At 46.6% G+C, this 16072-nt stretch overlaps 1 protein-coding gene and 2 pseudogenes across 1 annotated transcript; 2 read left to right on the top strand and 1 right to left on the bottom strand.

Moving 5' to 3' along the window:
- LOC110315764 overlaps positions 1-6665 on the top strand; it is a 9583-nt pseudogene extending 2918 nt beyond the window's left edge.
- Positions 6666-6821: 156 nt separating this feature from the next.
- LOC110315763 lies at positions 6822-8079 on the bottom strand (annotated as a pseudogene).
- A 1236-nt stretch (positions 8080-9315) lies between these two features.
- LOC115063376 (retinoic acid early-inducible protein 1-gamma-like) lies at positions 9316-15653 on the top strand. The gene is made up of 4 exons (XM_029534776.1): positions 9316-9406; positions 14030-14299; positions 14631-14897; positions 15544-15653. Exons 1-4 carry the CDS (start codon positions 9316-9318, stop codon positions 15651-15653), a joined length of 738 nt encoding a protein of 245 aa, XP_029390636.1.
- The last annotated feature ends 419 nt before the right edge of the window (positions 15654-16072 follow it).

The following is a 16072-nucleotide window of genomic DNA, read 5'->3' as shown; positions in this document are numbered from 1 at the left end:
ATCTGACTCTGAGTCACTTGCTCCTGGCCTCACTGCATTTTTTTTTTTACTGTGGTTGCTTCTCTTTGCTACAGCTTCAATGCTAACAAGTAAGAGTCTGGACAATGGAGTAATGAAGTTCAAGGCCTACTGAACAGGCAGACTTTTTCGTCTACAAACATAACAAGTATCATGCCATTGGTGCTCATGGGAACAGCACGAATGCCACAAAGATCTGTGAAAAAAGAGGTTGACACTTTGAAACACGGAGTGGACATTTTCAAAGGTCTGCTGCTTCTCATATTGGAGACTAACATAATCAGAAATAAGTTTCAAATGGCCCAGTAGGGCTGGAGGTGTAGCTCATAAGTAGAGTGTTTGGCAGCATACATGAGGTTTTAGATTAAATCCCCCTGTTACAAAATAAATAAAAGATCATGTCAGAAATTCCCCCATAGGAAAGAACAAGGTGACAGATTAGTGACATTTACAGTTTTTATGGAAGAAAAAAAATGAAACACTGTTAGTCCTATCAAAGACAACAAGCAGCGAGGGCAAAATGTAGAGGGTAAAGTAAGGCCAGCAGATGGAAAGGGACAGTCAATAGGCAGACAGGATTAACCAAGGCCAGAAGCTAATCTCTTTCCAATGGGCACAGAGCCCCTCACTCTGTGTTGCCAGTATGAAAGAGACAAACCTTTCAGGGAATCCTGTTTTGTTAGCCTCAATGGAAAGAACACGTTCCATGCTGATATGAGCACTGGTGACTGGACTCAATTGGATCCCAGATTCAAGAAGATTATAGAAATGTCGAAGGAAGACAGGGTTAGAGCTGCCTTCTTAGAGAAGACTACACAGGGTGACTGCAGAACCTGGCTTGATGAGCTCAAGTTGCACTGGAAAAGAACATCCAGAGCCTACAGATTACTGAGAAGATGGGGAGAATGCTCTCTGCAGGTCTGGGCATGAAGAGAGTGGATCTGGAAGGAATGACTAGGAAAATGTGTGCCATGAAAATCAAAATACATGTATGCAGGCATGACAATCTCAGTGAACAAATGTACTGTATTTAGAAATGTCTTGCTTAAATATAGAGACCCACAGCAGGTATTCTATGCAGAACATTCAACCCTAAATGGGATGTCTTCAACCAATCCCCCCTCCCAGTGCTCAGGGAATGGTGTGGAAGAAGAAGCACACAACATGTAAGAGACAGAGGGATTGAGGACACAGAGCAGAAAGGGCCCCCTAAATCAACAGTATCCACACACCTATGAACTCACAGGAACTGGAGCAGCATTCACAGGGACTGCATGGGTCTGCACCAGGTCCTCTATACTTATATTATGGCTTCCAGTTTAATGCTTTATAAGATTCCTCACCATGGGAACAAGTTTGTCTCTGACTCTTGTTTGTACCCTCTTTGGACTGTTTTTCTTCTGTTTGTCTATATTATTTGATTTCAATGTGATAGTTTTTATCTTATCTTCTTACATTAAAAAAAAATATTCCAGGACAACCCAAGCTATACAGAGAAACCCTGTCTCGGAAAACCAAAATAAAATATAATAAAATAAAAGTGAATGAGAGTTCACCTAGCCACGAAGGTGAAGGCTAACAACAAACTGTCATTTATACCTGCTGAGAGATGGAAAAATCAGTTATCTTTGATGAAATAACTCTGTAAATATCAAATTCTCTAGGAAAGATCACATGATCAATAATTGAACAAGGAAAAATCGATGACACAGGTTTGTTTTTGTGTTTGGGGTGTGTGTGTGTGTGTGTGTGTGTGTGTGTGCTTTAATTGGTTATAATTGGGTGGTTTCTATTGTTTTAGTTTTTTTTCTTTTTGCTGATGTTCTATTTTGCTTTCTACATTTTGGGCATTTGTAGATGTATATGAGCTTTGGTTTGATTTTTGAGAAATAACAAAGTTGTGTGGGTATGGAGAAGGGAGGAGAGGATTTAGATGAACATGGGGAAGAATATGTTCAAAATATATTTAAATTAAAGATAATTTTAAATAATAAGAAAACTATTTTTAAAAACTACTTGTAAATGGTAGTTACAAATTCAAAGATTATCATGTTTTACATTTAACGCTTGAGGAAAAGGAGGTGTCCTTCCCTTCCAGTTCCCCATGAGCACTGTCCAAATGCTCCATCCCTGAGCTAGAGTCTCTTCCTAGGGACCAGCAAGTACCAAAAACTATAGGTTCTTAGATGGGCTTCCGAAATAGAGACAAACCTGATGATTCCAGTAAAGATGTGAGTGGTAGAAATAACAGATTTCAAAAATATATTGTTGTATTTTTGTGAATTTCACTATTTTTCTTGTTCCCAGAGAAGGTAGCTTTCAGGTGGCTCTTCATTTGTTTGTCTTTAATTAGTAAAGTCCAGCCACATCTGGGTTGGCTAACTATCTATCTGCATTTAAGACCTCTGTTATCTGTTGTCCATGCACCCTTTATGCAGTCAGGCCCCAGGCTATTCCTTCCTCAGTGGACCACTGTCCTTGATGTTACTACTCCTTACAGTCTATCCTGATGGGATTCCTGATGGGAGGCTCAACACCCCCTTCGTGTATTCTTGACTCTAAATCCAGAACCACATGGCCAAAGCTGCCAAATTGTTCTGCTTGCTTAGACTGGAACATGACCCCTCATTCAAATCACTTTCATCAGTTTTCTGTATGTGATAGTTTCCATCATTAGTTAGCCATCTTTTTTATTCTTTTTGACAGATTAAAAGTTTAGCTGAGTGGAGTCTATCCCTAGGCCACAACTCCTTTTATTCCTTTTAGAATCATGCTTTTCTTTATATTTCTCATCACATTGAGCCCTGAACTTTCTTATTGTGCTTCTTGGTGTACTTTTCCTCCTCAAATTGTACATTTTTTATTTTTCTGGTCAGCTGGCTCCTTTCATTATAGAGCTGTATTGGAGTGACCACTAACAACCACGTGACCCAGTCAATACTAAGATATCTTCACATCTCTGTCAAAGCCATTAATCTAAAACTCTTCCATTTAGCTGGAGGGAGATTTTTTTTTTTTTAATTTTTGAAGAGGGGCAATTAGCAAACACAATCTTCTCTGAATCCTATTGCACCAGGCTATCCTAATAAGTATTGCTCTAGGTACTCCTGTGTTTAATGCTCTTACTAGTTTAGCCCACTAACTCCAACTTAAGATGCTTAATTTCTTTCCTAATCCTAAGTTGAATAGTCCTAATTCTTCACACAAGCAACATAGCCTGTCACAGCAATACTCCACTCTCTGGTACTAACATGTATTCAAATAGGTCATGTCCTATTTGAGTAGCATGGTGGCAAACATGGTAGCTAAGAGTTCTACAACCCTATTAAGAGTTCTATATCCCTATTTAAAGGCAGTAAGTAGAGAAACTCGAGGGCTGGAATGGGTTTGATGAACTTCAAAGGCCACCTGCTGTAACATACTGCCCCCCAATATGGCTATAGCAGGGTCTGGTAAAATAGTCCTCACAATGGAGTGTGGGAAGCAGGAGTGGCCGCATGGGCCAAGATGGCACCCTGGTTCATTGACAAGCCCTGTGACCTCTGCTTGTTTACCAAGAACCTGAACATGCGCACTTGAATGATCATGCGCTGTCCTCCTGATGCATAGCATCATACAGCATGATATTGAGTCACTGGCCTATCAACATGCACCCTGTCTGCGTGCATGGCTCATGTACAGAATGTGCTTAATGCTGATTGTATGATGAAGAGTGGTGAGAGACGAGTGCAGAGGATGGATCAGTATAAATTGGGCGATCACCCAGAACAAAGGAAGCTGAAGAGGGAAGCTGCAAAAGCTGCGGTAGCTGAGGAAGCTGCTCGAACCCTGTCTTGGTGTACATGTCGTTTTTTCCTCACCTCTGCTGGCTGGAGGCTGGGGCGTGCAGCATCTGGTGGCCCATATGGGGAACTCTGAAAAGAGCATCTGAATCAAGAAGCAAGAACTATGGGTGAGTTCCATGGTAGAGAGTAGTAATCTAGCGCTAGGAGGAAGTTCCCGGATAGAGACGAAGTTAGGTTCCTGGTATAGGGACAGAGTTAGGTTCCGGGCACAGGATAGAAGTTAAGCTCCTGGGATTAGGGATAGAGTTAGGTTCCCGGCACAGGGACGAAGTTAAGCTCCCGTGGTTATGAGCTAAGGTCTGGCTTCTAGCAGGGATGAAAAAACTAAAGTGAAGGTGCAGGAGGGTCAGTTGTCAGTTATCATGAGCCATTTTATTGGAAAACAATTCAGAAACTTAGTCAGTAACTACCTATGGCCCCCAAGCTGCCTTCACTGTGACTCAGGTGGAAGGATTACAGAGATTCGGTATGACTCCTTTCGATTGGCAAAATCTGTGTAAGGCAGTGTTAAATAGTGCACCCTGGAGTAATTGATACTATGAGGGAGAGGTGAAAATCATGGTCTCATTCCCAAGAGGTGTGTCCACCATCTCACCTGGAGATAGGATAGCACAAATTTTGTTACTTCCCAGCTGTCATGCCCATTATCCTACAAAGGGCCTTGTTAGAGGAACAAAGGGATTCAGATCAACTGGGGATTCAGGGGTGTGGTTCTCTATGGATTTAGGGGAATGCCCCCTTTATAAATTGAAGGTACAGGGGATTACCTTTTGGGGATTGCTGGATTCTGGAGCTGATAGGAGCATTATTAAAGAAGCAGATTGGCCATTAGCATGGCCTATTCAGCCTTCTGCTCAGACCTTGGAAGGCTTAGGATTTGCACAAGATCCGAATTGCAGTGCAGGGATATTACAATGGGAAGATGATGAAGGTCATAAAGGTAGCTTTCAACCTTTTATGCTAAGTATACCCATATCTTTGTGGGGAAGAGATGTCATAAAACAAATGGGAGTGAGGCTTGTTACAGTGGGCAATTATAGCCCACAAAATATAGCTATGATGAATAAAATGAATTTTAAAGCAGGGAAGGGACTGGGGAAGCGTGAGGATGGTTGAGTATCTCCCATTCCTACAAGAGGCAATGAAAGAAGACATGGCTTGGGTTTTTCCTAGGGGCCACTGAACAAATAGCCATCAAATGGAATAAAAATCTGCTGGTGTGGGTGCCTTAGTGGCCCCTACCTAAAGAAAAGTTATTAAACTCTCAGCTGAAAACTGGAATTTTATTAGTAAATCAGAGAGTGGATTTGCTCCAAGAGCAGATAGATATTCTGGAGCAATTAGTCTTTGTGTCATATGTAACCCATATGTCAGGATTTGTGTAACCTCTGTGCAGTATCAGAATTTTTCTCATGCAACTAATTTGTCCCACAAAATTGGATCCATGCTATTAGGAAATCGGAGTCGTGATTTCGATAACAAGATGAAAGAATTATGGGCATCGATTGTTGCAGTAAATAACACCCATGTGGAGATTGCCACTGCTCAGCAGTGGTTGAAGATGATTCAGGGGACCTTCAGCTTCCTCAGGGAATGGGGAGGGATGGCCTTCTGTGTGACGTGTGCTGTATGTGTTGGTATGCTGTGGTGGATGATACACATGCGCAGACGGGTGCAGGCAGATAAACTATTGTTGATTCAAGCTATGGAGGCTATAGAGTCAGGTAATTCACCCCATGTTTGGCTCAGTATGCTGGATCATTAATCTATGACACGTAAAACTTTCACATGTGCATACCAACCTAAGACAGGCTGGTTAAAGCGAGTTCACAACACCAATGACTGGTAAGGAGGTAACATGAATGAGGGCAACCTAAGACAGATGCGACCCCGGAGCCATTTTAATTAAACAAAAAGGGGGAGATGTGGGAAGCGGGTGTGGCCGCATGGGCCAAGATGGCGCCCTGGCTCATTGCCAAGCCCTGTGATCCCTGCTTGTTTACCAAGAACTTGAACATGCGCACTTGAATGATCATGCGCTGTCTGCCTGACGCATAGAGTCATACAGCATGATATTGAGTCACTGGCCTATTGACACGCACCCTGTCTGCGTGCATGGCCCGTGTACAGAATGTGCTGAATGCTGATTGGATGATGAAGAGTGGTGAGAGACGAGTGCAGAGGATGGATGCAGATAAATTGGGCGATCACCCAGAATAAAGGAAGCTGAAGAGGGAAGCTGCGGAAGCTGAGGAAGCTGCTCGAACCCTGTCTTGGTGTACATGCCATCTTACATGTTGTCTTTTCCCCACCTCTGCTGGCCGGAGTCTGGGGTCGCAACAGTGGAGTTCCTTGGTTTACCTGGAGTGCGAATTTGCTGATGCAGGTGTGTGTTTTTCGCTTGAACCATATTTTTCTGACCTTTTAAATGTTCTACCAGTACATTGGTGATTACTCTATGTATAATATCAGTAATGGTCTTTATCTGATTGATCATCTTAGGTGTCCATTGTTATCTATCAAGACACTCACCTGCCAAAAGGTTAGGAAACAGGCTGGGTTCTCACTCTTGTTCTTGGTAATATGAGGTTGATGAGAACATAGGAGACTGGGCCTATCACTCTCATACAAGCCCCTGTCCATCACAGTGCCTATTTGTCCACTAGAATGATGCTCCTTGTTAGTCTTGAACACCGTCTTCACATCAGTGTTAGAGATGAGTATGGTTGGGCACAGGAGGCTGGCAGAGTCAGCCTAAGTCTACAATCAGAGAAGCAGGATGAAGCAGGAAAGTCCTCCTGAGGTAACAGAGAATTCATTGGACCAATGATCCAAATAAATCAAGAAAAATGGAGATGAGACAATCTCACCTCAAACAATCAAATCTTCCCTGAAGACTGTAATTAAAATCAATTTGCTTTCTGAGGATGACATAATTCAGCACAATAATTCTTATACCTAGGGCCAAGTCCTGCTCATTAGTAGCTCCCCACGTGGGAGGGCAGGGAAGTCCTCAGGGGCATCTGGGTTGGGAGCAACATCTTGGCTCACCACTTCTGCTCAGGGGCCATATTTCTCAGTCCTTCTGATTCTTCCTCAGCCTCCCTGGGTGCTGCCTCTGGCTCCCCATCCAGGGTGAGGGAGGTTACCAAAGGTAATCTCCAGCTGCGATGTGATATCAACGGCGGATTTCCAGAAGACAGGAGACCCATCCTCATGATCGTCCTTCTCCACATCACCTCTGTATCTGACTTGCGAATCATCACTGCCTTGGAAGGAACTGTGGACTCCATCTTCTGGATATTGAACTCAGGCTTTGGTCTGGTTTGTTCTTGAAGGTTTTTCCACTCCTCTAAGGTCATCCCTTGGACTTGATTTTCCTCTTCCACCTCCAGCTCAGGAACTTTGGCTGCAGACCTCCTCGTCCAGGGTGCCCTGGCACTCCTCTACCATCCAGGTCTCTTCCATGGGTACACGTGGCTCTGTCTCACTAGTGTCTTCGCCTGATGCCCAGGGGCAAAGGCCACAGCCACCCACACTGTCCTCCATTCTGTTTGCTTTCATTCAAAGTCTCGTTTCTCTCTTTGGTCAAAGGAGTCAAAAGCTCTGTTCCCAGGACCACCTAGTCCTCTGTTCCTCAGGTCTCCGCTGGGGCACCCTGCCCTCTCTGGTCTGTCACGATCAAAACTATCATCTGGTTTTTCATTGGTAAACTTCCCCGCTGTCAGGTTTGCCTGTCTCTCAGGGTCATAGGGCCAGTATTCCCTGTAGGACCTTCCATCTGCTCTATCAAGCACCAAGTCTGTCTCCCTGTTGTCACTCCATCCTTACTGCTACCTTCTTCTAAGAGTCTGCTTCTGGCCTGGTGGCTGCAGACCCCTAAGGCTGTCTACCTGCGGTGCGGTGCTCTGAACCCCTCCAGGCTCTCGTGCTCCTTCTGCAACTCCCTGTGGCCACCTGCGCCAGGCCTATGTCCTAAGGTCACAACCTAGCTCCAGACACCATGGTGCCTGACCCTGCTGGCCTCTGCCACTTCATTGGGATATTTGCCCTGCAGCTGCTGCTGGCACTGGTGATCATCAGCCTTGCTCGGGATGTCAAACGGGTTCAACTCCTCATACAGCAGCGGATGGAAGCAGTTGGCCATCACTCAGAGGAATGTCTCCTGCATCGCAGTGCCCAAGGCACCTACACGGCTCCCCAGGGCCCCCTTCATGAAGCCACCTCTCCTGGCAGCGTGGGCAGCCCCGGCCGGTGAGCTGCATAAGTGTTTTCTCTCTGTGTTTCTACACCATGTGTACACAGTGTGTGCAGAGGTCAGAAGCCTGCCTGGAATCCCCTGGAGCAGCGGTCACAGAAGGGTGTGAGCTGCTCTGTGAGCGCAGGAAATCCAACCTGGGTTCTAAAAGGGCAGTGGGTGCTCTTAACCTCCGAGCATCTCTTCAGGCCTCAGAAGATGCTTCTAATTGGAAGAGAACTGCAATTGCAGAGCTTTCCACAAGGTCTTAGATTTCCCTGTGACAGAGCTAAGCAGAAAAGCACCAGCCTTCCTTCCCCACAAGACAGGAATAGCCTGAGGCTGGGAGGGGGGGGTGTCAGGGGTCGTGTTAGGGGAAGGGGGCGGGGTTAGGGGAGGAGGGGTGGTGGTGAGCAGCTCTAATGCTGAGGGGGGGAGAAGGGAAGGGGGAGAAGGAGAGAGAGAGATTGGACTAAGGAACATTGGGGGAGGGGAGGCAGTGGGACAACAAATATTTGAGGGTACAAAACGGTTGAGAGGGTGATAGGGAAAGGGGCAAAAGAGTCTCGGATGGAGGAGAAATGAGACAGAGGAGGGGATGCGCAGAGGGAAGTGAGGAAGAGCTGCCTGGGGGTCTCGGGGGATCCTAGAGGGAGAGAGACTGAAATTGTACATGAAGCTAGACAAGAATCAGGGGGAGTGGCTAGAGCAAAGATTTGGTGACCACAGGAAGGCCTCCAGGTACTCCAGGCTGGGGGAGTGGCCCCGCCTAAATTATTCAAACTCTAATCAGGTTGGGGATTTTAGAAGCTCCAGCTCAAGGCACCAACTTTATTCTTTCTTCTCCTTTCCTGACACTCTTGCCAAGCATCCCTGAGGGTGCAGCAGTCGGTGAGTGAGATGAAGAAGGGACTTCCATTGGGGTTTCAGAGCCGTGAACAAAGTTGTCCTCAGGACACTTCTCACAGTTGTTATCTCCATATGACCCAGTGTAAGAGGGACCTGGGTTCACAGGGAGGGAGGTGGAGCGATCCCAGAAGAAATTTAAGGAAAAGTGGATTAGAAAGAAGCAGGGTCAGAAGAGCACAGAAGGCCTGAATTCACAGCCAGGTGCCTGGAACTCTTGCTTTAGTCTGCACTGAGGCCACAGCAGGGGACATGCTAACTTCCCCATTCTTCCTGCAGCCACAGTCACATCTTCTGTCAGAAGGAGCCATGGCCAAGGCAGCAGCCACCAAGTGCAATCATTCTATGATCCAGAGGCTGTTAATTCTCCTGAGCTGTGGATACACCAAGCTGCTGGCTCGTAAGTTCCCTGGGCCTACATGGAGCAGGGTTGCTGCAAGGAACAGGAAACTGGCTTAAGTCAGTTCCCACACCTGGGGTACCAGAAACTCCATGGCTTCCCACTCTTCAGTCCAGCACCACAACAACTGGGAGCACTGGCTTTCCCAGACCCAGGCTTCAGTGGATTGAAGAGATAAGGGAAAAGTTACAGCATGAGGGCGGGGCAGGAATGAAGAACTAACAGGGCAGGAGGGAGTAACTAACTGGTGATGCCCTCAGCACCATCTGGGTCTGTAGGAAGCCTAAAACCCCCTGACCAGGACTGGGTATGTCTGAGCAGTGCGAGACCAGGAGGCAGTCTCAGAGAGCTGCTCTGGACCTAAGGCAGGCCGTGCTAGAGACTGCCTTCCCAAGGGATTCTTCAGGAGCCCTCTGCCATTCAGGAAGCTCTTTGTCCTTGACCTTTCTTCCCACCTACCCATGGTATCTGTCCAGGAGGTCACAACAGATGTTTCCAGGGACAAGGAAGCCTCCATCCTTCTTTTGTTCTCTTTTTATATCATTTCAAGGCTTCACACTATCCCCACACTAGAATCTGAAACAATCCCTTCTCTCCTTTGGTCTAACAAGGGCTGGGATTACAGGTGTGTGACACCAGGCTCAGCTTCAGTGCCCACTTGGCTCATCAGCCACCAGCCTGCTCAGCTCCTCTCCCTGCCCATCTGGCCTTCCCCACTTTCCCTTTCCCAGAATGCCCTTAAGAATCTGGAACATCCTATCCTCTGAGGAGGACCCTAGCAGTGGTACAGGGAGGGACCTATGGAGGTTTCTGCCCTTGGTCCCAGGCCTCCTGGGACATCTACCTCCTGGGTAATGCTTGTCATTAGACAGGAGAGAGTTCTTTTTTGTGAAAATGGAAGACACTAAATCTTGATTGACACCAGGCAAGCTTTGCTGTATATCTCTCTGCATCAACTACTCAGTTCTGCCTTTGGTGTGGCAGCAGCAGAAGACAACAAGCTGATGACTGAGCAGCAGATTTGTCCTCTAACCCAGATCAGGGTACTTCCCATGGACCAGTAACGGTGCCCATTCCGCTTACAAGAGTACTGTGAAAACTGCATCTTTCCCAGGCAGCAGTGGGTTCTGTGTTGCCTGTGACTTCTAGGTAAACTAGAAATGGCAGGAGGAAGTCCTGGCTTTAAGGCCTCTCCATCTCTCCATTGCTGCCCAATGGATTCCTAGGCTCCCATGGAACACAGAAGTCTCTCCTTTGAAGCCTGGGATGCTTGCTGAGGGAGAGGTGGCAGCTGACTTGAGAACTGACCTCGGTCACTTCCTCAAGATAAGATTTGCAGCCTCCCAGGGAACAGGAGATGTTCTATCAGACAAATGTACTTGTCTCTCCCTCCCAGGGAGAAATTAACACACAAGTGACTTCTTATGTTCCTGCAGAAAATGTCACATTTCTGGTATATCTTGTCTGACTGTGACCTATCCACCCAAATGAGAAAGAGCTCAGCTCACGATGCCTTTCCTGATAGCCTACAACCAGAGACTGCACTCTCAGAGTCCAGTACCATGCCAGGAGCCATTTTGTAAGGGAGTGCATTTTCTCTGCTGCAGGACGGTCAGGGTGTCTTCTGCCTAAGTTATTAGGAACAGCGATGAACTCCACACAGGGGCACTCTCTCGCACTGGAACCTCAGGGTGACAGATTGCCTAGGTCATAGGTCCCGTTAGGCAGGTATACCCTTGCTCTTCAAAGATGGGTTCTCTCTGGCTGCTTTCGACCACCAATCAGAGTGTAGCAGGTGTAACATAGATTTTCTGGCCTGTAAAACTCCAGTACTTATAGGATAACGGTATTAGTTATGTTCTACTGCAGGGATAAGACACAGGACCATGGTAACACACAAAAGGAAGAGTTTGGAGAGACAATATCACCTCACAGCAGGGGAGCATGGCAACAGGCAGACCTGGTGGCTCCAGCAGCAAGTTGGAGACAAAATCTCAGTGTGTAGTTCTGGCTGACCTAGAACTATGTATTCAATCTGCCTCAAAACCATAAAGAACCACGTGACTCATCCTGTCAAGTGCTGGGATTCGAGACAGGTGATATGATACCCAGCTGAAAGCCAACATATTAAACCTCAGACAAGGTGCAGAAATGAATGAATGGGAATGTCTTTCAAAGCCACAGCCCCAGTGACATACTTCCATCAGCAAGGCCATACCTCCTAAACCTAAGTGAACAGCTTCTACAAATTGGGGCAAACATCTTACTCTATAGAGGAGAGGCGCATTCAAAACAACACACTAGACATTAACATTAATGTGTAGGGCTTCATACCCAAGTCACAGAGCAGTAATGAAGCCATGCATAGAGAAAAAATTCACCTGGTGTGGGGATGGGTGGTCTCTCCTGGTTGGGATCTGGTCTGCCCACTTAGGACATCAGTCGGGGTCTGTCTTTGAGGTAGTTCAGTTACAAAGGTTTTTTTATGTTTATGCACATTAGTGTTTCAAATGTATGAACATATACATGCATGTATGTGCAGCTCACATGTGCCTGATGCCCTTGGATGCCAAAACAGGACAACAGATCTCCTGGAACTAAAGTTGCAGGCAGTGGTAGCCACCATGTGTTGCTGTTTGTAGGCTCTTTGCTGGCACGTCCAGGGGAGAACTGAGAACCAAAGCCAACAGGGTCTGTCCCGGGTGAGCGGGATAGAGAGTGTGAAAGGCCCTCAAGAAACATACCAGGCCCGGAGTCTTGTCAAAGCTGAAACTCAACTTTATTGCATCAGCCCCTTGTTTATTTAAGTTCAGGGTTTAGGGTGGGGGACTTTTGGTGGTGTGGGATGACATAGGAGGCAGGGAAGGGGGATGGAGGGTAAGGGGTGACTGACAGGACCAGTGGCAAAGCCTCACATCAGCAATGGCAGCACAGAGGCAGGGCCAAACAGGTCTCGCTGGGTCACCCCAATATGGAAGTGACTGAAACAGGTCTCAAAACTCAAGCCAGGCTTATGATCTCCCACAGGGCCACAGGTTCAACATAACTCAACAGTTGCTGAGAATCAAACCTGGATCCTCTGCAAGAGCAATAAGCGCCCTTAACTGCTGCTTCACCTCTCTATCTCCGATGCTTCAGTTTCACACCATGGGCACAGGAACCTGGGGTTGCCATAGGACAGGAACTATAAGAGACTTTTCCATCTGTCTTGTCTTTAATAATTTAAATCGAGCCCCATCTGAGTAGGCTAACCATCCATCTGTACTTAGCATCTTTGTGTTCTGTTAGCCAAGGCCCCCTTAAATAGTCAGGCATCAGGCTCTGTACCCTTTACACATCAGTGGACCACTGTCCTTGATCTTACTCTCTTTTGACCACTGCTTGTGATGGGATTTTCTGTACCCCACTGCTGGGATTCCAGGTTACAGACACAGAGTCCTACAACCCTGCCCAGCCTTCAGCCATCAGCAGCATCCCTGAGCTTCTTCCCATGCTGAGGACCTTCTCTCTGGTGATGCTTACTACACTTCTCAACCAGGGTCTCCAGCATCCCACAGAGCAGCATGGACTCTTCACACTTCCCCTGGAAATGTTTGCTGTGACGTCTATCTGAGAACATGAGTGTCTCTGAGATTTGTGATCACCACTGTTTCACTACCAGAATTAACCATCCTAGATTTTCTCTGGTACTGGTACTGTTCTACTACTGAGGTCCATCTTCTGACCAGTTCCAGGAAGCCATCTCTGGAATGCTCCATTAGGTCCAGGAGATCTGGCACTGTGTTGTTCTAGTTTCCTTCTGTTGCTGTGATAAGACACTCTGGACAAAAGGAACATAGAGGAGAAACTGACTTATGACACACCTACTTCAAAGTTATAGCATGCCATGGAGAGAAGTCAGGACAAGGTCTTGGCAGCAGGCTTACTTGCTATTCTGCACAGCATTACCTAGGGCCATGGAACTTGCTTCTCAGCTGGAGAGATATAATAGGGACCAGAAAGATGGCAGTTGCAGTCTGGATTACCAGCTCATAAAGAGCTGGATTTCCTATTCATCCAGAGACCACCTGACCCAAGAATGATAATGTCCACATTAAGACAGGCATTCTTACATCATTCACCATCAAAACTCTCTCCAATTAGAGACCCATTTCTTAGGCGACTATAGGCTCAGTAACCCTGACAGTTAAAACTCATTATAGATGTCCAACTCTGTGATGTGAGAGTACAGATCAGAAAAACTGTCTCCAAGCAACTTCAGTCACACCCTTGTCCTGCTCCACTATGACCCAGCATCCTCACCCACAATCCTGTCTCCACACAGTCTACACTGGCAGCTTCTGGAGACTCTCCAGAGTGAATGGATCAAGAAAAGATATCCTGAACTCATCCTGCCATGACAGTGCCCATGGCTAAGAATATCATATAATAACAGAGAGGTGGATTGTCCTGATGGAGAGCGGGAGAGAATGAGCATAGTTTACTTAGCACAGTGATGATGGGTCAGGGGTTCCCCCCTGCCCCCACCCCCTTAAATCACTTTTACTGAAGGGGCCACAGGTAGAGAACATCCCTGAGTCTCTTGCTCCCCAGCCCTAACCCCACTGCATGTTTCTTCCACAGAGTCTCCTACTCTCTGCTGTAGATTCGACGTTAGCAACACATTCAATGACAACCTCACATCTGGACTGTGGAACTATGAAGTCCAAGGTGAAGTGAAGACAGTGCCCTTCATTCTCAACAGAAATAACAAATGTCATGTCACTAGTGATTTTGGAAACAGACCCAATGGCACAGAGATCTGTGAAAAACAGTTTCACAGTCTACAGGGTCAAGTTTATCAATTCCAAGATGTACTGCTTCAAATGCGGGGGGAGAATAACACAATCAGAGGTAAGTTTCAAATGGCTCCACAGGAGATGTAGCTCTTTGGTAGAGTTCTTGCCTAGCATGCATGAAGCCCTAGGTTCCATCCTCGCCGCTACAAAATGAATAAAAGAATATATCAGTTGCCCACTGAAGGAAAGAGCAAGATTTGTAACAGGTCAGGGACCTTCATTGTTTCCTGGAGAAACAAAATGAACCACTGTTAGTCCCACCTAAGAGGTCCATCGGCAAGGGCAAAATGCGGAGTGTAAAACCAGGTCAGAGGATGGGAAGGGAAGATGGGTAAGCAGACTGGATTAATCAAGGCCAGAGACTGATCTCTTTCCAATGGGCACAGACCCTCTCACTCTGCAGTCCATTGTGTGTGGCTGGTATGCAGATGAAAGGTACATGGGATCCTGGAAGGTAAGCCTCAATGGAAGCAGAATATTTCATGGTGACATCAAGAGATGGCTTCACATTTACCCTGGATCCAACTGGACAGAGGAGATATTGGAGAAAATCAAAAATCTAAATGACTTCTTAAACAGGACATCACAGGGTGAATTCAAGAACAAGTTTAAGGAGTATAATTTGCACTGTAAAGAAAACCTGGAGCCTACAGGTAACTGGCAAGAGGGGGACAAATCTTTCTGCAGATGTGGAGTGTATCCATCTCTGTATCTCTCTCTCTCTCTCTCTCTCTCTCTCTGTGTGTGTGTGTGTGTGTGTGTTCATGTGCCCATGACCATGTGTGTCCATATATGTATCTCTGTGTGTGTGTGTGTGTGTGTGTGTGTGCATTTATGTGTGTGTGATCTATTCCCCATGAATCTTTGGGTTAAGTCACTCTTTCCATCCCTCATTTCCCCCCTCATCCTCTCCTGTCTCACTGACTTCACACTGTCACCGTCCTTGTGTCTCTCCACTCTCACAGACTGAGCGTCCTCCCACTTCCTGCCTTCTCCTCAGTCTAGAATCCCTGTTGCCTTCCTCTCAGCCTTCATGTCCCTCACAGGTCAGCTCCTCTTCTGTCAGCAGGAGAGATGATCTGCCATAATGACCCTGCTCCCTTAGCATAGCTACATGAGTCTGTTGAGGTCAGGGACATCTCCTGTCCCTTCCAACTCAGGACCCACACAAATAGCTGTTACACAACAAAATGGTTGCAACCCTGTGTGTTATGGAATCTCCTGAGGACCTAGAAGTTGAGATGAGATTTGTTCAGATTTAAGTCCTGGTCAAAGATTCAACTTGTGTTTTCATTTTAGCTTGGTCAACCACTGCTGCAGATGTGGGCCAACCTCCATCCAGGGCTCAAATGCCCAACCCCTCTGTCCTGCTGATAATGCTCAGCTGCTTCCTTCTGGATGTTTTCTGAGGAGAATCCTTGACAATGACAGGTACTGGGCACAATGTTGGAAGTGGAGTAAGGGACAGATGAGTGAGGACTGAGGAAGCAGGAGTGAGTTCCAGAAGTCCTGCTCTGGTCCCTCAGCTGCAGATTCTTACTGAGAAAGGAGGCAGGAGATTGAGAGTCTATGTCACCTGCTAGCAATAGCTTGTGCATGCTCACCCTTAACAAGAGAGGAACATGTCACAGATCAGTAGAAATGCCAAGGGAACACAGCCGGTGTCTGGTCAGAACAGGTTCCTAATCAGGAGCATCCCATGCTGCAGATGTGGGGCAGCAGGGACATGTGAGAAGAACATGTTAATTCATTTTCATGTGTAGACGGAAGAGAACTCCACCCCAAGAAGAAGAAAACGAAGATAGACATTAGGAGGCAGCGCAGTCGC

This window comes from Mus pahari, unplaced genomic scaffold (assembly GCF_900095145.1).
Source record: "Mus pahari unplaced genomic scaffold, PAHARI_EIJ_v1.1 scaffold_4485_1, whole genome shotgun sequence".
Lineage (NCBI taxonomy): Eukaryota > Metazoa > Chordata > Mammalia > Rodentia > Muridae > Mus > Mus pahari.
Note: the sequence above shows the minus strand (reverse complement) of the source record. Positions and strands in the feature narration are given on the sequence as shown.

Bases quoted from the DNA above. Each gene is read 5' to 3' on its own strand.
- LOC115063376 (XM_029534776.1), top strand. From the start codon at position 9,316: ATGGCCAAGGCAGCAGCCACCAAGTGCAATCATTCTATGATCCAGAGG. The intron at 14,300-14,630 runs GTAAGTTTCAAA...CAATGGGCACAG, and splicing joins GGAGAATAACACAATCAGAG to ACCCTCTCACTCTGCAGTCC. The intron at 14,898-15,543 runs GTAACTGGCAAG...TTTTCATTTTAG, and splicing joins AGAAAACCTGGAGCCTACAG to CTTGGTCAACCACTGCTGCA.